Source organism: Maylandia zebra, linkage group LG17, assembly GCF_041146795.1.
Source record: "Maylandia zebra isolate NMK-2024a linkage group LG17, Mzebra_GT3a, whole genome shotgun sequence".
NCBI lineage: Eukaryota > Metazoa > Chordata > Actinopteri > Cichliformes > Cichlidae > Maylandia > Maylandia zebra.
Window position 1 is genome coordinate 25,968,203 of NC_135183.1, and position 21,359 is coordinate 25,989,561.

The 21,359-nt window shown below is 43.8% G+C and overlaps 1 protein-coding gene across 7 annotated transcripts in view; it reads left to right on the forward strand.

Annotated features, from left to right (window-relative positions):
- Positions 1-274: 274 nt before the first annotated feature.
- The window catches only part of kmt2e (lysine (K)-specific methyltransferase 2E), a 28,441-nt gene continuing 7,356 nt past the window's right edge, over positions 275-21,359 (forward strand). The window contains exons 1-14 of one of the 7 annotated variants that reach the window (XM_014408348.4): positions 275-679; positions 9,552-9,736; positions 14,230-14,341; positions 15,067-15,296; positions 15,470-15,609; positions 16,118-16,299; positions 16,400-16,438; positions 16,536-16,736; positions 16,879-17,027; positions 17,222-17,339; positions 17,455-17,564; positions 17,676-17,928; positions 18,752-18,850; positions 20,936-21,007. In XM_014408348.4, the coding sequence (XP_014263834.3) occupies positions 9,666-9,736; positions 14,230-14,341; positions 15,067-15,296; positions 15,470-15,609; positions 16,118-16,299; positions 16,400-16,438; positions 16,536-16,736; positions 16,879-17,027; positions 17,222-17,339; positions 17,455-17,564; positions 17,676-17,928; positions 18,752-18,850; positions 20,936-21,007 (1,776 nt within the window). In that variant the 5' untranslated portion in view covers positions 275-679; positions 9,552-9,665. Of the gene's footprint in view, positions 680-9,551; positions 9,737-13,070; positions 13,164-14,229; positions 14,342-15,066; positions 15,297-15,469; positions 15,610-16,117; positions 16,300-16,399; positions 16,439-16,535; positions 16,737-16,878; positions 17,028-17,221; positions 17,340-17,454; positions 17,565-17,675; positions 17,929-18,751; positions 18,851-20,935; positions 21,008-21,359 lie in introns of those variants that run through there. The other 6 variants (XM_014408349.4, XM_014408352.4, XM_014408350.4 and 3 more) reach the window with 6 other exon arrangements.

Below are 21,359 nucleotides of genomic sequence, written 5' to 3' on the forward strand. Positions count from 1 at the left end.
CGTTATAAACAAGCTGTTTAAAAAAGAAAAGAAAAAAGGTTCACGCGCTATCTTTCAGAATCTGTACATTTAATTTACATTTTAAAATGATTCCAGACATACTGTCCGTTTTAATTTTACGGGCATCGTCTAAATCGCGCAAGATAAATTTACTCCGTAGCGTTACCGACACAAACGGCAGCCCTCTTGAGGAATTGTCGAGGTGGACGCGCGCCGAGCACGGTCACGGCGCCCCTGTGAAATGGGGACTGTAAGCCCCGCAGTGTGTGGAGGCGGAGCTCGGGTTTAGCGATGGAGAGGGAGTGAGGAACGGAGAAGAGGCGGAGTCAAGGCAGTCCTGGTAGGGCCGCCATTTTTGCAAAGGGAAAAGAGACTGGTTTTGAGGGGATCTAATTTCTAAAAGTCTCCGTTGACTAGGGTAGTTTTAGCAGTTTCGAATTGATTTTCTAGCTACATTTGGGGTCCCCGAGTTTAAACAAGAGGCAAGGGAACCCCCCTCTCAGAAGAGGAGTCTTTAGAGGACACGTTTAAATACAAACATTTTAAACCTTGGCCAGAGATCCGCAGTGTGTGTGTGTACAGAAGTATTGTTTTGGTTGTGGAAACTGTGGAAAGCGACGGGGGTCTTACCCAGGTCCCCTTATTCGCTACTCGGATCCTCCAGAGTGGACATAAAACGGTGAGTAAACTGCATTAAGTATTAGTTAAATCCGACTTGGAAAGAGGGTATTGTTGGCTTTTAGTTAGCTGGCCAGGCACATCATGCTGATGCTGGCTAACCGTAAGCCAGTAACCAGCTGAGTTTAGCTTCCAAAGCGGACTGCTCGACACCATTAGGTCGTAAAGTGGCAAGTGGTTTTCGTTCATATTTACCATATTCATAATTTCTTTTCAAAAACCTGATAAGTAAATGACGCAAGTGGCTGTGTGAGTATCAAATTCGCAACCCAACAGTACTTGCTAGCTAGCGCATGCTACTAGCTCAAATTAGCCTGACACTGACTATTCGCTGATAGTGAGGCAATACACGAGACGTCATACAAAGTTATCAGGTAAATATTATTTACAAGTGATCACCTTGTTTTTAAAAAATAAAAATAAAAATATGCCTTAACACCAGAAACATTGAGACAAGTGTACCTCACAGCCCTTCGTCCAGTCAACAACATTCAAGGCTGCCAACCGTGAGCTGCCTTTAAAATCTTTAAAAGCAACGGTTTTACAGCCGTTTTTTGCACGTTGACTCGGGATAATTGGAGCCAGATAGGGAGTCTCTTGTCTAGTTTGACACAGTGACACTGCAGGCCATATTGCGCACACTTTCGTGCCTTTTTGTGTGTGTAAATAATACTCTTCGAATACAACCGCTTTATTCATAATCAGCCAAACTACTGCACGTACTGTCTATCAGCAGATGCGATAGCTCACTGAAAACGATATTATTTCATGTGTTTTTTTTAAAAGCTTGAATCCGTCGCAGTAGCGTCATCTCTCATCTCTCTTTAGCCATAGAACGGAAACATTATTTCCGTTCATGCGTTGAAAAAAGCCCCGAAAGAAAATAAAGCATTTTACATGCAGCTACACCGATTTTTATGAAGTTGTTCTTACGCAGTAATCTCGCAGGCTTTATAAAGAAGTTGAGAGCACGTCCGGTGTCAAACGGAGAGAAACTGGCGACTCTTCTTTTGTTACACTCTGACTTAAAAGTGCATTTCGCGATGATCACTTAATTTAGATTCAGGGTGTATTGGGTTCAAATGCTGCAAAGCGTGGGGGAGGGGATGTTCCTTTTGGGCATCTCGCCCCATCTACTCCAGCTGTACTAGCGATTCAAGCTACGCAGAATTAAACAAATGAAGGAAATTTGTCGCTTTCCCCTCACCTGGTATAACCGTGTGAATGCGCAATCAGCTTTGGTGGTGGTGTTTTTGTGTCTTAACGCGGATGTTGTCGCTCTTTCCTGTCTGACAAGCAGCGTATTAATTCGTGTCGGCTAGTTCGCTGTGCTAACTATACGCTGTTTGTCGTCGTTACATTCCGAGGCTATTTTTGGCCTCTATTCACGGCACAGATTTGAAGAGATTCCCCATATTTTCTGCTAACATTCAAATTAAAAAAGGCCTTGTAGCCTTCTAACATTACACTTTTAGAGGCCAGTGCTAGCCGATTAGCTCGCTGGCCTCGCTTTCGACGAATTCACACAAACCCCTACTTGTAACAACACAAAAACTGTACCGACAGAGTGATACTCAAGGTAGAGTGTGTGAAAGGCGATTGAATGCATTCTTGGGGGGGTTTCTTCCCATGGCGAGGCTCCCTTGGCTACACGGTTGTCTCGCCGTCCAGAGAAAAAGCGCTATGAAAATGGCGACAGCGCCAGGGTGTTGTGGTAACATAATAGCAACGTTGTACCCTCCACACCCCTATCGACGGGGACTGACTGCAGCGCCGACGTACTCACTGAGGAGCAACTACACAACACATGCTGTTTATTTATTTTGTATTTAAGTTGGGCTTATAATAGCGTGAAAGAATCCGGATCATACATCGGCATCATTGCGCCTTTTGCCTTGCTGTGGTAATAATTGCTAGTGCTGTTTCCTGTTCCCAAAACGAATTACATAGCACCCCTGTAACGTGCGTCACTTCTTGGGCGATTTTCTTGAGTTTTAATGCTGGGGCACTATTGATGTTACCACAGAAAATCCGACACTTTTGTTTGACATAGAAGGAGCATGTTGGTGTACTTTTCAAGTTTCAAAACGGTGCAAAAACGCAACGACATCAAAGGACATTAGATAGAAGACTTGCTCTTTTTGCCGCATCTCACCTGAGAACCCTAAACAATATTATGCAGTTTCTCCATCACCATAGTGGGTTTCATTTCCTCTTCATTCGCTTTAGTGTAACAGAAGTGCACCCAGTGTTCTAAGGGTCTGAATATGTTAGCTGTGATGGATAGAATTGTAAATTTAAATACATATGCGTGAATTTTCCCAGCTCAAACTGTTTAGGGGAAATTGTTCTGCATGTAGTTAAGCCTCAGAGAATGTTGCTTTGTATTTTCCTGTCATTGAGCGTGAGTAAATTAAGCCCTACATGTTTTGTTTTTTTCTTCTTCTAATAGTCTTAGTGATTCTCCTCTGGTAAGTGCAAGATGAGAGTCACAAGAGATAGCTGTGCTTTTGCACTTTATGTTCAGATGAAATCAGTTTTATTAGATGCTGTAAAATGCTGGGTATGTCTCAGTGTGGGAGGGATATTTATGTTTTCTCACATAATACAATACCATACAGTTGCACAACATTTAATGCCAAGTATTTGGTAGTAAGAAAAACATTGCCTGGATCGTGTCACATAGCAGTCTTGCAGACTGCCTCAGTACTCTCCCGTGTTTTAATTTATGTTTTAAATTAACTGTAATACTAATATGTTTTGTGTATGCTTTGTTTTTTTTCATGTCAGACAACATAATTTTGCGCATTAGTTTTCTGGCGATTTCAAAATTAAAATGTGGAGGGAAACGAGTCAAAGCCAGTTTCCGGGATACTTTTTTGAGCTCATGGCACAGCTGTCCTTTCCTCTACTTTACCCTGTGGGAAAAACTCTGGCACTTTGTTCAGCTCAAATGCCTCTTCGAGACTCTTGCCAAGAAGCTTTGTTTGTCTTTTACCCTGATCATTTTGTTACGATGTGTAAAGTAGAACATCTTCCATGTCAGAGAAAGCATCAGGTCTTTCTTAATAAACTATCAACCCACTTTAAACCAGGGCGACAGTGACTTAAATTGAACAAATAAAGGACCATTCATATACTAAAGTATGAATCAAAACATAGTTAAAGGTTATAGTGAAAGTATTTACATGACAACATAAAAAACCCACCTAACTCAGCCTTTAAATGAGCCTACGCCAATTTTCTGTTATACCCCACTGCATAGGTCAGTGATGAAATGAGTTCAGTAGCAGTACATACCCACAGTTGTCATTCCTCAGAATAACGTTGCCTCTTATTGGATTTTTCGGCTGTGCATTGTTTTCCTTTTAGGGTCTTGCGGGTTGGATCAAAACGGCCATGTTGTATTTTGCCTGTGTGTGCACTTTTTATTGTTTTAAACCTTAATACAGACTTAAGTGTAAGGCCAGGAGGAATAATGCATGACCCAACCCCTCCAAACCTCTGGGAGTATACTATCTGATGCTGTAATGAACCCAGTTTGTCTCAAAATAAGATTAAGTGTTAAAAGATCTTCTCTGTGGAGGTGTTTTTACTACTAGATGAATTAGAAGGCACTATCATGGCTAATTAGTCTTTGCTACTTAATACACAAAATCCCAAGCCGCCTTGCTCGTTCTTGTAAAGGAGCAGAGGCCTCTATTCAAACACTCATCCTCGTCTTTTTTTTTTTTTCTTTTTTTGTGGTGTTCCCCTCTGTCCACAGAATATCAGACCAGCCAGTGTTAAATTCCCGATTGGCTCTGTGTGTGCCTGGTGGCCTTGTGCAGGAAAGTGTGTGTTTGTTTACTGTGTTAACAGAGATGGTGAGGTGAGGTGCCACTCTCCCTCTGCCATAGGGACAGAGTGCTCTGGCCGGGCAGCTTGGAGACATGGCAGTCTCAGGTGACGCACCTTTCCTCTCACCCTGACCCCCCAAGGCAGACTTGTGCCATCAAAAAGCCACACACTAAGTGGAAACCAGTTTAATTTTTCTCAGCATACTATGCAATAGAGAGAGAGAGAGAGATGGAGACAATAAAGAAACCAGACAAGTGTGCAGGATGTCTGTTGGTATATTGATGTATTGACAAGCCAGAAAGAAGAGCCCCTGTTGTTTTTGTGCCCTTCTTTTATCTCCAGACATTAATTCTCTGAAACAGTAGCACCTCTGTGTAGTAACTGTCTGTTCGCCATGTGGAGCTAAGCTGTGTAGATGCTGCCTGGTCTCCAGAGATCTCACATGTGTAGTGCCCAAACACCAGAGACAAAGCTGCCTGGCTCAGGAGCCCAGCAGAGTCACATGGTATCCCAGCTGGGAGGAGAAGCCAGAGCTCAGGTGACCTGTTTTTGTGCCGCTAGCTCAGGCATAACAGATCCCTCTTTAAACTAGCAAGCTGCCTCCCTGACAGGTGGCTTTAGGGCTAGAGCTACTGAGGCCACAGCCCCACTACACCTCCCCAACCTTCTCCTGTTGCTATGCCTGGGTTACAATAGCATTCATGGGTTGTGGAATAAAGAGGGGCCGTGTCATCGACGTTGGTGATGTAACAACACTGCGGTCCAAGCGTGAAATTGATCATCAAACACTGTTATAATGGGTCCTGAGTGGCTCTTGCTGTTCTTTTGCCCTGTAGATGTTGAGTAGCCGCTCCCCATTTTCTCTGCACACACACACAGCTCACATTTTAGTTAGCTATGAAGTGCATTCTCCAAATGCTGTAATTAGGAAGCAGCTGCATATGTGCTTGCATTTCAGTCTCTAATCATGATAGCTCTCCCAAGTCCAAGGGACAAAATGAATCCTATTGGCCCTCGCACTGTTAAAGAAACCCGGTGTAAATTAATAGAAAATAATCATGAAAGCACAACCTATTTGTTTGTCTTCATGAACACAATTTTTTCTTTTTTTTTTCCTGTTGTCATTTAGCGTGACTTTCAAACTAATGTATTTTTACAGGAAGTATATTGAACTAGTGTATTTTTGCTCAGATGACTAATTTTTAGTGTTTAAATCTAGCAGAGGTTTTTGTAATGATGGTAATGTGTAACTTTGGTTTTCAATGTGAGCACTGAAAGTTTTAAACACCGTCACCACCAACCCTTCTGGCTTCCAAATGCTGACTTTTTTCACCCTTGAAAAGTAGAAAAAATTATTTTCTACTTTATGAGCAGATATGAGAATGGTCGATTTCATAAACCTACTAGTACATCAGTTTTACTTTTCAGATGTTTAAAGAGACTTGTCATTGACCATACATAGCCATACATTACTCTGACTCTGGAAGCAGCAGTGAGAGGGAGATGGAGAGATTGTGCCCCCAGGGATCTCCTGTACAGGACATTACTCAGACTACAGGAGGGCTGTCCCAGCTTTGCTGCCATACGGGCTCAAGCTCGCTGTCTGAACTTACACGCCGCTTGCTGCTACACTGCTCTCCCCTTTTAGTCAGTTATTTACTAGTTCTCATTTAGGGTACCTGAAAACAGCTGCATAAATACCTTCTCCTCATTGCCTGACATTTAAACGGACTGTTCCTAACAGTCTAATGAGCCTTTGGTTTTCATGCGTACCAATACATTTCCTATTGCTGTAGCAAAAAGTGCTTGTGTGAACGCTCACATCCATATCCCCTGCTGTATTGATGTATGACTTCACCTTCAGCGCTCGAGTGCAAAGGGAGTGTTGCTGGCAGCCATGCGCACACTGATTTATGAAGAAAAAGGCAGATCTCGTGTGTCTCCCGGTGGGTACGGGGGGGGGGGGGAGAATCCATTTGGGTCATGCTTCCTGTTACATGAGTGTATGTGTAGGGAGTTTGTTTTATCCGTTTTCCGAGCTGAGTCATTGCAGCCAGCTATGAGGATGGTGTGAAGTCACATCTGCTTGGCAGAGAGGGCCCTGGGATTTAGTTGGAATCCCTCATTTTCCTCTTGCTCCTCCCACTTCAGGAAAAACATGATCTGCTGCGAAAACGAGAATAACGATGCTGTTGCACATAGAGCAGTGGTGATAAACTGAGGAGAGAGAAAAGCTGCTCTCTGTGGTAGTATCATTTGAATACGATGGTGATGGTATGGGTTTTCCCTTGCCGACTTCAGTGCAGCTCTGTCTTAAAAGGGTAGCAATCATCCCCCCCCCCCCCCCCCCCCCCCCCCCCCCCACACACACACACACACACACAATGACGTGACTGTGTCCCCTCACTGAGGGAGGGAAGGAGGAGAAAGGAGAGACTGGGTTTACGCTCTGTGCTCCACTCCGCCACCCAGAGTCCACCCAGGTCGGGGCTGTGCAGCATCACTGTCAGACATACCCCAAGTACACCTCCCCCACCCCACGCCCTCTAAGCCTTTGGTAATTTTATTTTTCTTTTTTCGTTCGTTCGTTTGTTCGTTCTTTTTTTTTTTTTTTTTTTTTTTTTTTTTTTTTTTTAAGCTCTCAGGGGGATGAGCAAATCTATTCAGTGAGCACATTTGGAGAACTGAGACACCAAGAAAATGTAAACCACTTCCACGCTGCGGTTTCTTCTACTATTACCCACTTTTTGCCATATTTCTTTTTCACGTTTGTCTGCTCGCCCTCCCCTGTGCACGTTCCTCGCTTTTCCCTCCCCACTCTCCATGTGTTTCCATAACAGCAGAGGATTTAGCCAAAGGTGGCTTTAAATGGTCTCTCCTGGCACTCGTGTAATTGGGAGCTGTGTCTGCGACACTCCCCTTTCCCTCAGCTCTGCGTTACTGTCTCAGGTTTATTTAGGAAGTGCACAGAGGAGGGAGAGAAATCCGCTTGGGCGGGGTGACTGGGCTCAGGAAGGGGGGGGGGGTGTCTTTTCTCTCTCTTTGGCTGCATTTCTCCAGGGTGATGGACGGCCCTTCTAAAGGAAGTAGGAGGAGCAGGCAGAGGCAGTCACAGTGAAACGCCGATTTACTGAGGAATGTTGCTGTACTGCTGTACTGTACTTGTTTGTTTTTGTTTTTTTTTTTGTCCCGCTGTTCTTTGTCAGTCTTTAGTGTGTCTGGCTGCAGCACAGTGCACACATGTGTGCATGCTACTCTTAAAGCCTCCTTGTAGAGGTATTTTTGAAAGGACAAAGTGAGAGATTATCTGTTTATATGAGTGGAAGGGGGCTAAATGTCTGCATTCCTTAGTAGTGACAGCAAGATTCATTGCACCAAGTGGAGGCAAACATGGTGGAAGAGAGAACAAATGACTTGCTTTAGAGGGAAGCTATTTTACCCATGCTAAAACATACTGGGCCTCTCTGATAATACGGGGAGGGGGGGGGGGGGGGATCTGTCATTTCTGTGTTTTTTGGCAAACTGCCCTATTCTTGTTGAAAGAAAGTGTTTTGGTTACGTCAGCGTCTATCATGAAATGCCCCTGCCTGTGATACAGTTGTCCTGTTTAACCCACAAAGAATCGGGAGAGGATTTAGAAGGTGATCCCAGACTTGGCCGACACGCACACTCACAGGGGTCTTCTTCCTTCTATTAATTAGGCCTGGAACTGACAGCTGTCATGTCTGTGAGGCTCTCACCAGTCCTCCTGGCTTAAACAGTGCCTTTGGGTGAATTGGTACCTGAAATTACTACCATCATCACGGCTGTGGAGTCTACTTTAAAAAGCTCCTGGTGTACATGTGCCTCAGTGTGAAAAATTTGAGGGTTTCCTTGATATATGCTGTGTTGTTTGAGGGGGGAGAGAGGCGGGGGCTTTTGGGAAATAAAAGCTTTCCTGGAAAGTCGTCCTGTATATGTGCAGACCTGCAGTGCTCCAGAAGGATTTAATGATCTTACCTCACAAACCCACACAGGCATGCAGAGACAGGTTTTCTTGAGAGAGTGTGTTTTTGCTTGCTAAATGTGTGAATACATGACATGTTCTGTAAACCTTCCCCCAAACGAAAACCTTAGCCATGATCCGAGCCTTTGTTTGGGCCCCAGAGTGCATAAGCAGGCTGAAGGTGTGACCTCCAGCCTATTTTGTCTCAGCATCTGTCCCTCCCACTAATCCCGCTTATCAACAGAGCTCTGTATCAGGGGCAGCCACACTGACACATATGCTCCCGTCTGGATTCAAGTTCCATACAAATGCATTTTAATATTCCCATGTATGCTATTTCCAGAAAAATTCTTAGTCCAGCCAGTCTCCTGCACTACATACACCTGCCTGACACCTAACAGTTAAATTATTGATTCTCAACTTGGGGAGCTTTTTCAATGTCCGTTAAAAGATTATAACCTAAACTTTTCTACTGTGTAGGTGTGTGGACATGCAAATACAGTACACTACAGTTTTTAGATTTATTTAAAACGGAGCACTTCTATTCAGTCAAAAGGGGGTGGGGGGAATGGCCTTTATGTTGCATTTTTCTCCCTCCTTTCATGGCGGTCGACTGCTATGTGTTCTCTTGCTCCCCTTTGTGGGAGCTTTCTTGCAGTGCAGCCCTTTCTTGCATGCATGGCGGAGAGTGTGCAGAGGTCGCTTTAGCGCAGTTCACTCAGCAGCAGCAGTTGGTGGCGGCTCAGGCTTCACCTTACAGAAACATTCCCCTCTCGCTTTTCATCAGCCACTAACCTGAGCTCGGTAACCCTGTCAGGGGGGAAATTCCTGGCAAACACTTCCCTGTGAAAAACGTTGCTCATCTGAAAGTGTGAATCATACATTTACATGTGTTGGAAATACCCCATTTTCACTATGAATTGTGATTTCAGGTTTGGTAGATCATGCAGTTTTCCTGTGTTTAAACTCACTTTCACTTTACTAATAAATTGTCTCTTTTTTTTTCTTTTTTTTTTTTTCCTTTTTTTTGTCCCCCTTCTATATTCAGGCCTTGTGGATGCACTTAGATGTCTGCAATGAGTGCTGTGGCTGGCATGCCTCAGTGTTTTGGACTCCCTTTCTCTGGACTCAGTAGGACAAGAACTGATCAGCAGAGAACGTCATGAGCATAGTCATCCCAGTAGGGGTGGACACTGCAGACACCTCATACCTGGACATGGCTGCTGGCTCAGAGTGAGTAACACCAGGCCTCTACTGTGCACATTTTTATGCCCCCTCACTTCCTCTTATTCACTGTTGTGTACCATCTTTCGTTGTGTTGTATCACCAAAATGTCATTCTCAGTTTTGCTCTCCTTTCTTTCATCTTACACCCCTCCTCTGTGTCGTGTATATAGTTTTATTTGAGCACGTCTGTCGCCTTCTCCTTTTCAGGGGCCCCAACATGCCCTCTGTAATAACTGAAGCTGCTGTTTTAAAAAAAAAAAAATAAATAAAAAAAAAAAATTCTTTTTTCCAGACAGATCTCTTCTCGTATATTTACAAAGCTACTGTTAATGGGACAGGAATTTGCAGGAAGCAGGGCCCCTCTAGTGTGCGCTCTAATGGACTGTTCAGTGTTGTCATTGATTCCTGTAGATGTTCACATTGTTGAGCAGTTAACTACATCTACCATGTGAATCTGCACTGTATGTGTGCAGTCTGTTTATAAAGCTGACTGTGTGAAGTATACAGAGGCACCACGTATGATTTTTTTTTTTTTTTTTTTTTTTTTCCTCCTCCTTTTCCCTGATCCTTGTCTAATGCTGTAAGCTTGACGTTTGCACATGTGTGCACTGCATTCAGTCAGTGAAGCAGAAATGGTGCATGGAGCCATGGCAACAAGCTTCCTATCGCCCCTCCTCTCAGTTTCCTTATAGTCTTGTCAAGGACACTGCCGCGGCGTTTTGTGGTCAAATAAATGAAGCAAGAGGTTTGCGTACGACTAAAGAATAACACACGTCATCTGCTTATGCAGGGGATCCTGTCTCTTTAAAAACAAGGGAGAGCCCTCCCCTCCCTGCTGCTACCACTGTCGCCTTCATCAGAGCTGTTACCCAGACAGCATGTGTTGCCATGGTTTTTACCCCTCACTCCCCTCCCTTCCTCTTTCCTCTCTGCACTGCGCAGGGCCTGTTGCCATGGACACTGCCCTGAGTGACAGGTGGTCCTTGCATAGATATGGTGTCTCTCCCCCAACACCAGCCAGCTACCCCCCACCCCCTGAGTGCTGCTGTCACCGGGGCTACGAGTAAGCCCCTCGCCTTCACTCTCTCCCTTGTTCTTTGTCCGTCAGTGCTCTGTGTCCGACTGCCTGCTGCAGATTTATTCAAAGGCTGATAACAAGCTTGAAAGGGGCTTCCACCTGCTGCTGTGCAGGTCCTGTCTGGACCAGAGGCACAGCATAGTTGGGCTCACACTGCTCTGTAGAGATGTCAGGAACATGTTTGACATAAAAGATGGATGCAGGCACTGTGCTGTTTCTGAAACCTCGAGCTGAGTATTTTTGCCAGACGTGATGAGAGGGGTGGCTCCAACTACGAAACCACACTCTTATTGGCCTAATGACTTGTGACCGACAGTTAATTAGCCAAAAAGTGTCGTGTGGATAATCATCCTTTCCTATTCACTTCAGTATGACCTGAAACTTGCAACTGAGCCCATAAACTGGTTAGGAAAGTGTTTACTGAGGGCACAGAGTGCTTACTGCAACTAGAAGTCTTTATGCACCCACAGGAATCGCCCCCTAATGGCTATTAAAGAATTTAAACCCTTTTGATTTATTTTAACCTACCTCAGGTCATAATTTATATCAAATCAAGTGAGCAGTAGCATTATTTTTGCCAAGGATTCTTAAATCTTTACCGCACAAATTCCTAAATTTAATCTGTGAGATAATTGGTGTAACCAAAATCAGAATTGCTCTAAATCATGCCTTGAAATGACCACCCAAATAAGTGCCCAGATGCGTTTCAAGATGGCTGCCAAGCGGCAAGACTTCTGGAAGGACTTTGGCTACGTTCCTTATTTTATATTCAGCCTCTGCTACTCGCCCGAGAAACGGCGTCACGTCTTTTCCACGTCCTCCCTCAAATCTGCAGCAGTGTCACCAGCTGTTGGCCAATGCAGTGTGTGCATGCATTTGTGTGTGTGTGTCCACGCTGACACACACAGAGCCCAGCGCACGCATACACGCTGCTGACAGAATACGTAGTGTTGCCATGGTAGCAAGCAGGAGCTCTTTAGGAGTGAAGGCGTTGCCGGTGGCGTTTCGGGGGCTGCTCTCTTTCCTCTCCCTGCTGTTGCGCTCTCTCATGTTCACTCTGCTTGTCCACTCTGCCTCTTTACAGTCTCGCACCAGATGTTCATCTTCTAAATGATATTGTCTCTCCATGCTTTTATTTATTTTACACTTGTGGCGTTCTTTTAGGCAAAACTAGAAAATGGCTAACTGCCACCTTTAAGTTAAACTTTGTTACAAAAATTCTCTCCTCATTCCACCCTCTTTCATCTGTTCTTGTGCGCAGGCAGGCAGTCACGGATTATTGGACTGTATATCTGCAGTCCTCCCACTACATATATGCACACAGTGCCTGTAATTCAGCGGCGTCAAACTTGTTTTTGTTTGCAGGCTACATAAAAGCTTATTGGTTTTTGTTTTGTTTTTTTTAAAAAAGCTTTTCGTTTCTTTTAGTTTACAGAATTAGATTCATATATCTAATAACTTATCCAGTTAAACACCTGAATGGAAAAATCTGAGGTGACTTAAGATAAATGGCAAATCAGTTACAGAGAAGAACGTATAATGGAAAATTGAAAAACCAGGTACTTTTCTGGTACTCAATTGAACACACTTTTTCTGTTACCTTATCTATTACTTATTTTGACAGGTAATTTATCTATTACCGGTCTCTCTTCAACCTGTACGACATGCCGTGGGGGATGGTTTTGGTCAGGAAGAAGGTTTTCAAACCCTCTGTCCTGGATGAAATTAACAGTTCTAATTTTCATGGCATAACCCATTTTTAAGAAATAAAAACTGAAAAGTCCAAAAGGTATTCCCTACTTACTTTCAGTTTTGTTCAAGAGTAAATGTATGAATAATACAAACCCACCAATTATGCGCATACAGAAACAAACACACACACAAACATGCTTCCTTCCTTCCCACAGAACAGGCTCGCTCACTTGTTTGCCTCGTTTGTCATTATCTTGATATTTTTTTCCCCTCCCAGACTAATTTGTAACACCTGTGTCTCTCTTCAACCTGTTGAAAAAAATAAAAAAAAATCCTTCTTTCCTCCTCTGAGTGATACACACCCACATCTCTTTATTATAAAGTGTAGACTTTGATCTGGTTAATCATTGATGGAAGAAAGTTTGTGAACCAACTGCACCCAGGTATATATGTTCTGTCTTTCTGCAAACCTAATCTGTGGCAGTTAATCTGTTGTGTACGCATACACACCCCTCTTACACTGGGCCCGCCTCTGTACTTGAAGCATGCACTTTACGTTTTCACTTTGACAGTGAATAGTTGAGTGGCAGTACACACAGGAAGTGCTGCACAGTGCTCTTTCGGCATGCAAAAGGAGCAATAGGGCTGAGAAGGGCTCCCACAGGTACCGTATCACCAGCTTGCCTTGGGGACTCGCTGTTTAAAGGGAACTTTAAGGGGTGTTTTTAAGTACTTGTTCAAGCTATATAATTATTCACTGTATCTCCTAATTGCCTTGGCTCTTTCTAGTGTGCTTTTTAACCTGAGTGCGAGCTTCAAAATAACGTGGTTATAGAGTCAGAGTCTCACATGGCCTGGTCAGGGTGCTCATTGTCTTTGCTGCTAAAATAGCTCCATATGAGGCAGTTCTTTATGCTTATTGAGCATCTTTATTGTATTTTGCCTAGATATTTTTGTAGCTTGGAGAGAGCAGAGTAAAAAACTTTGTCTTTATGACCTTTGAGCAGTTTTCTACACCTTGCTCTGGGAAGAGTTGAATCAAATGTGTTTTCACATGACTGAGCCATTCACTCATGTGGATATCGAGCTGAAACAAATAGCTGCGGCACCATAGCTTAAACAGTCCGTATCTCAAATGCATCTTGTTTATCCAGTATGTTGCACTGGTATTTCTCTCTTCCTCTTCTTCTTCCCTCTCTTTTTTTTCTTTTCTTTTCCCCTCTTTCATACTGGACCGTCTTGTCTCATGTCATCCGTTTTGCCAGTTCCACTTCCCTCTTCCACAGAGCAACTGAAGAACAGATTAATCATGTCATAATAAGGGTGGGTTGGTCCTAAACGGTCAAACAGGCTCTCTCTTCACCACTGAACGTGGCAGAAAAGTGGATCGACTGGTTTGGTAGGAACGAACTTGTGCAAGTGTGTGTTTTGTGTGAGTGACGGATAGCATGTGTTTTCTGATGATTGTCTGACTTACAGATGTGGGTTCAGGGATTAAACGTCAGTTATGTGGGGCTCTCAGGCCTGACGAGCCCGGATAAGGTGACATTATAGCACACACTGTGGTGGTACAGTTTAGTGGCCTTCCTCTGGCAGCTGTAACCTCTGTGTCACCACCAGTAGCTACCCAGATGCAGACACATCCTTAAGACTGTTGTAAGGAAACTGTCCTTGAATTACTTTGCTTTTCAGCTCTTAACCAAATTTTTGTTTGTGTTTCTGTCTTAAAGACCAGAGTCGGTGGAGGCCAGCCCTGTGGTGGTGGAAAAGTCGAGCTACCCACACCAGATTTACAGTAGCAGTTCGCACCATTCCCACAGTTACATAGGCCTGCCTTATGCTGTAAGCACACACACACACACACACACACACACACACACACACACACACACACACACACACCTCTTTCCTCACCTTCCTCAAACTTATACAGATAACCTGCAAACCTTGAGCAGGAGAATTACAGTGAACAAGGAAAATATTGCTTTCAGTACATGCTTTCATGCTGTTTCTTATACAACACAAGCATTAATGAGTGTAAATGCTTCTTTTTAAAAAAAAAAAAAAAAAAAAAAAATCATTGTCAGTCAAACGAACACAAATAATGGCAGCAGCTGCCAAGATAAAAACAGACTAAAGAAAGGTGGTCATGTTAGATCACTGATGCAGCAGTGTTTGGGTTTAAAGGCAGCACAACATGCTTGTCCCGAGGATTTAAGAAACCCAGAAAACAGACCAATATTGACTGCTTCCTTGTCATAAGGCATCAGAGGAAGGAGGACATGGCAGGCTGTTTGGATATTAGGGGGAAAATGCAATTATAACACATAAACCTCTGTCTTTTTCAGTCATTGAGTGAAACTGATTTGCTGTTGGTTAATTGACATTCTTAATCTTTTTAGGATATTTAAAATAGTACATAGAACTTTGTTTGTTGTAGAGGTAATTTTCTGTTGCCAGTGATAGTGCATGCCCATTGTGGCAACATTGTTTTGTAAACTAAACTATTTTGATAAGCAACGTTTACCTATATCACATGAAAGGTACATTTTCAATTGTTCTCTCAGGACCACAACTATGGGGCGCGGCCCCCACCTACACCGCCAGCCTCCCCACCCCCCTCCATGTTGATCCGACAAGGAGAGGGGGGGCTGTTTGTTCCAGGGGGCCAGGACGAAGCGTCCAGGGGCACCACACTCAGCACCTCAGAGGATGGCAGCTACGGGGCTGACATCACCCGTTGCATCTGTGGCTTCACCCATGACGATGGCTACATGATCTGTTGTGACAAGTGCAGGTGAGACACAAGTAGTCACAAGCTTTGACTAGTATTGACTCAGGCCTCTTTCATCTAGCTGCCTGTTTTTGTTCCTTGTGTTCACTAGATCAGTTTTCTGTAACTTCATGTGGTTAATGGGAACGAAAATGTGACTTGAAGGTTTATTAAAACTCCTTAACGTTTCCCTTTAGTGCCTGGCAGCACATAGACTGCATGGGCATTGACAGACAGAACATTCCTGAGACCTACCTGTGTGAACGCTGCCAACCTCGACACCTCGATAGAGAGAGGGCCGTCCTGCTGCAGACCCGTAAAAGAGAGTCTTTATCTGGTAAGGGAACACATTTATAAAGCTCCCAACATTTCCCATTACCCTTGTACTTTTTTTTAAAAATTTCTGTTGACAAAAATCTCAATGCAGTTGCAGTAATTCACAAAAAGAAAACCTAGAGAAACTAGATTATTTTGAGAGCTGAACTATGAGGCGTTAGAAGCAAGAACCCACAGATAGATGTTTCAGTTCTGCTTTTACTGGCTTCCTTGCTGCAGTAAATGGCCAGCTCATTACAGAGTAAAGCAGGTTGTAAGCTGTGTCAGGGTGCAGCCTCCTCCCCCTGCAGGACAGCCAGATATAATTCTGCCTGAGAGCAAGATGTACTGACACCTGCAGGTCAAGCAGAAAACTGCAATTTAGTTTGTGATGTAGCAAGCCTTGTCTTCCATTAGTATGACACGATTAGCTTTTGTTTTGCCCGAAGCAGGTGTAGCTTTTTATATCTTTGTGTGTGTCACTTTCTTTGTTCCCTGCCTGACTCCTAATAACTCGCTTGCTCATTCAGACGGGGACACCAGTGCTACAGAGAGTGGAGATGAGGTTCCACTAGAGCTCTACTCCACCTTCCAGCACACGCCTACCACCATCACCCTCACCACTGGACGCCTTGGCAATAAGCAATCTGATAAAAAGCGCAAAAAGAGTGGTGAAAAAGAGCCTCCAGCGTCCTCTGCTCGAGCTAAAAAGGTCAACGTTTACTCATTCACTTACAAAATTAATATTTTACAAACACCTGTTTGGAATGCCGATTAACCTCACACTTTTAATTTATTTAATTACCTTAAAGGCCTTTCGAGAGGGGTCCAGAAAATCCTCTAGAGTAAAGGTAAACTTACAGAACACTCTCACGTCCACCATTTCCAGAATCCAGAATGCTCCTGTTAAATCTGAGCTGTGAGTCACATTTGTACTGTTTTTCTCAGGGTGCAGCTCCCGAACAGGAGCCAACAGAGCACCCGTCTCTGTGGGAGAACAAGATCAAAACGTGGATGGAGCGTTACGAGGAGGCCAGCAGTAATCAGTACACTGAGGATGTTCAGGTCCTGTTGCGTGTTAAAGAACAAGGCGACGGCAAGAGTCTGGCATACAACACGCACCCAGCCTCTTTCAAACCCCCTGTAGAGGTACAAATATACACACTGAGTGAATCTCCACTGGTAACACAAATATGATAACACCCAAACACATTGTTTGTCTCTAGCAGTCTGCAGCACTAGCTTTCCCTCTTGGGGTTCACATGTAATTCAAGATGTTTGTTTATGTCAGGCGGTTTGTGTCTCCCAGAGTCAAGTTCAGAAGAACAAGAAGATCCTCAAGGCGGTGCGAGACTTGGCCCCAGACTCCCTCATCATTGAGTACAGGGGCAAGTTCATGCTTCGACAGCAGTTTGAGGCCAACGGATACTTCTTCAAGAGGTTAGGAAGCTTGTCACGAGTCAAAAGGGTTTTCCCTCTTGGATTTGTCTCAATCTAAATTGAGTGCAACTTCGTTTTTAGTGCAGGTCAAATAAATTAACTCTTAATGTAATGGCAGATGATTTAAGATGTTAAATTGAGGTGTTTTGTGTGCATTGATCCCACTCATCCTTTGACCTTGCTTTTCTCCTCAGGCCATACCCTTTTGTGTTATTTTATTCAAAATTTGATGGACTGGAGATGTGTGTAGACGCTCGCAGCTTTGGAAACGAAGCACGTTTCATTCGCCGCTCTTGTACTCCCAATGCTGAAGTATGTAACATTCAAAAGTGCTTAATAATTTGCTTCTTTTCACTTAATTAACCAAAACTCTTATCCATAGTTGCAAGCGCTATTTTTTACCAATACTCTTCTGAACGTCCCTCAGGTGCGTCATGTCATTGAGGACGGCATGTTACATTTATACATCTACTCATTGCGGCCGATATCCAAGGGCACAGAGATCACAATCGGTTTTGATTTTGACTATGGCAGCTGGTAAGTGTTAAGGAGTAAAACTGGCAATTGCTTGCTAGCAAGACAAGATCGTTTCACTAAATTTCTCCTGTTTTTGTTTGTTTGCTTTGGGTTATTTGTTTGTTTTTGTAGTAAATACAAGGTGGACTGTGCCTGTGTGAAGGGGAACCAGGAGTGCCCGGTGCTCAAGCACAACCTAGAGCCCACAGAGAACCTGGGTTCTGGAGGCAGACGCAGAGGGAATCGGAAGGACAAGGAGTTGGCACGGGACGACCAGGCCCAGAACCAGAACGTGGGTTTGGACGGCGAGGGGAAGGGCAAGAACATAGGCGACAGCAAGCAGAGAAAACTCTCTCCTCTCCGCCTCTCCATCTCAAACAACCAGGCAAGATTACTTTTTAATGTACGGTGCGCAAAACATGCCTGGTGTCAGTCACCCTTTTTAACACTTCTTAATTTAGATTTATTCTGTTAAAATGCACTCACCCTTATAGTCCATGCATGTGGTTTATTTTGGTCTGTGCATGTGTTTTCCATTGTTAGTCACTCTTTGTTATTGTACATCCTGTTTAGTTCCCTCCCTTTTTTAGTTTTTTTTCCTCTCCCATCATCCCTGTTATGCATCCACTTTTGTCCCCTCCCAGCTAATTTTTTTTCCTTATACAGACCATATCTTACTGCACTTTTGTTCCACTGGTCTGGCAGAGATGTGCAGTAGTAACACAAGCAGAGGCGCCGACGGTAACAAAAGTCTCATTTGTTATCGGTTGTGGAAATTATTTTAGAGTTCATGATTCAGGGAAATCTTATTTGTGACTTGAATATTTGGTTTAGAAACCAGTTCCATTTGAATTAGAAAGGACTCCCTCAGGCTTTCAGAAATGCAGAAACATGAGTAGACCTGTCCCAGTAAGACATAGGTTTTAATATCATGATGATACCCAATGGACATGACAATATTCAAGCTGCTACACCAATAATTTAATAAGGGGGTGCTAATAAAGTCATAACTTTCAAGAAGGCCACTTAGCAGTTGTGTAATGTGCACAGACCAACCACCTATCTAAGCGTATCTTTAAAAAGTTCTTCCTCAGCCTCTCCCTCACCTCACCTCTCCTCCACTCTTACCTGTCTCCTTCTAGTCTGTAGCCAGACTGAATGATCAGCCATGATAAAGCGCCATACCCCGCTCTCCCCTCCTCTTACAGGATCCTGAGTTATTTGAGGATCTAGAAGACAAAACCTCCGTTAGCAATGAAGTAGAGATGGAGTCAGAGGAGCAGATTGCAGAGAGGAGGAGGAAGATGGTAAGTGTGCCAAGCTAGGGGCTACAGCTTACCCCCCTCCCCCGCTGCCGTGCTACCACCCAGCAGAAAGAGCAAAAATAAAAACTGTCCCCTGTTGCTCTGGGTGTGGACTTAACTATTTGTCTGCTAAGGGCTTGGATAGGAGCAGCTGTCTTCTACCTCTCCTCCATAAAACCAGCCTCCTCCTTCACCATTCATCTACTGCTAGTGCTCCCACTATTATCGGTGCATCTGTTGCTGTTTTGTTCAAACCCACTGTGCTTTCCCTCCTTCAGCTTTGACTTTTCCCCTTTTCTCACAGCGCTGAGGCTTTGTGCTTGTCTGTCATTACACTTATTTTTTCATTTGTTGCCTGTTTTTTCTTTTTTGCCCCTTCACCATGTGAGAACATGAACAGGCCTGCAGTGCCGCATGCCTGTTGACAACCTTGCCAGTGTATTGTGTCTTTATGCACACTGAAACTATCCCCCAGTGTGTATTACAGTTTGAGTAGAGCTCTCTTCTCACCTTCATTGTAGCCATGAGATTGAAATGGCCTGTTACGGGTTCAACCACTCTCTCTGCCAAATGGTCGTATGTCCCCGAGAGATGGGATCACTCACACACACACACACACACACACACACACACACACACACACACACACACACACACACACAGACAGGAAATTACCCTGCAGTCAGCTCCGTTTCACATGGTAGACCCAAGGTGTAAATCGCTGACTCATCTTTGGCTAAGGTACAGTTCTTATAATTGGCCAGAGAGATGGATGGATGGATGGATAGATGGAGGGAGTGACTGCAGAGGGTAGAGCCCTGTTGCCGGGGCCTTATTGACTACGGGAGATCCAATAAGCTGCCTTCTATGCAACATGGCAGAAGAGGGCACCCTGCTCGAGCAAAGAAGCATACATTTGCACACTGACAGTCACAAGCGTAGTAGGTGTGCGTGGTCATTTTTAAATCTGTGTGGTAGAGATGCTGCATGGGAGAGAAATATCTTGCCTGCTTAAGCTCTTACTGAAAGTTCTATTGGTGGAAAGGGCATCCTGGGTTTATGTTGTCTTCCTACTACCCCAGCTCTTTAGATATTTTATGTATACTAACACTTCACCCTTGGTGTTCTGTTGCCTGTGGGAAGAGTCAAAATGTCAAATCATTGCTAACATGGGCTCCCCCTTTCTTTATATTTTTGTTAGGGCTCCTTTAGCTTAGCCTCTGTGATAGAAGTCGGAATATACAAAGAAACTGGACATTTAAAAATAACCCTTTACTACCACTGCGGTTTGTTCTTCCTCATTGTGGGGAACTCCGCTATTGTTTCCTTTACTACTCGAGCCAAACTTCAACCGATCAATATTCTGCCTACATACAGCATCATTGCCATTGGTGCCACTGTTTGCATGCAGCCCTACAAAAAGCAAACACATGTGATTGAAGTCCAGTAATTCACAACCAGACAAGCAGGACCTTAAATCTCACTTTAAAGATCAAGATTTTAAGAATATGTCAAATGATGTGCTGTGACGCTCTTTGTGAGATGGGTGTAATAAGCTGCTGGTCAGTGATTGTAGTGAATGCCCAGCTTTTGGTAGAAGGAATTAAAAGACCTGTGCCTTTTTATTGTAGTGTTTTTTTGTTGTTGTTGTTTTTGTAAAACTTAGTTCTTAGGAAATTCTGTGAAGATTTTGGTTTACAGCAGGAGTCCTGCTATAAGAGATTGTTCCTAAATTTTTGAATACTTGTCGACGCCTTGTCTTTGGAAGCCAAAGCTCCAAAGAAGCCACAAGTGGAATTGCATGACCTTGGGGTCTTAGACTATGGGTTTGGAGTGGCACCAATGTTTTTCTCACTGCTGTGAAAAGGGCAATTACATCCTGGCATTGTTAGTGCATTCCTGAAGATGCTCTATAGTTGTAAATATCCTGCATAGTGTTATTGCATATTACTAGGTAACCTTAGCGCTGGAAAAATTTCACCAGATGATTAGAGATCCTTTAGTCCAGTCATGTCCATTTTTAGTGAAGCCTTGTTTAGGTGGGACATGTCTCTTCTAAACTGGGCTGTTTCTTTATTAAACATTCAGGCCAACCCAGCGGAGCAGTCCCATCTACCTGTCGGGGCGGCTTCGTGCTGGAGGGGACTGAAAATCAAGGAGGTAAACTTGACCCATACATGGCCAACCCCACCCATCTACCAACCTCGTAGTGGTGATTGACTGAGTTAAAAGCGTACTAACAGTCCTGTCTTTACAGCAAACTTTAGCCTATGCAGGCAAAAAAATTTTTTTTTTTTTTTCCTTTCCAAAAGTGTGCTTTGAGTAATGATGGAGTGCTTTGTTTTAGGTGGAGGTAGCTATGGTTTCTTTATAAGGACCTGGGGAAATTTATTTGCGTACAAGCTAAATTAAAACACCTTGTTCTCCTACATTTTTCTCTCACTCCAATCTCCTCTTTTGGTTGCTCTTATTGTGAAAATGAAGGGACATTTTTTTTTTTTCTACTTGGCTC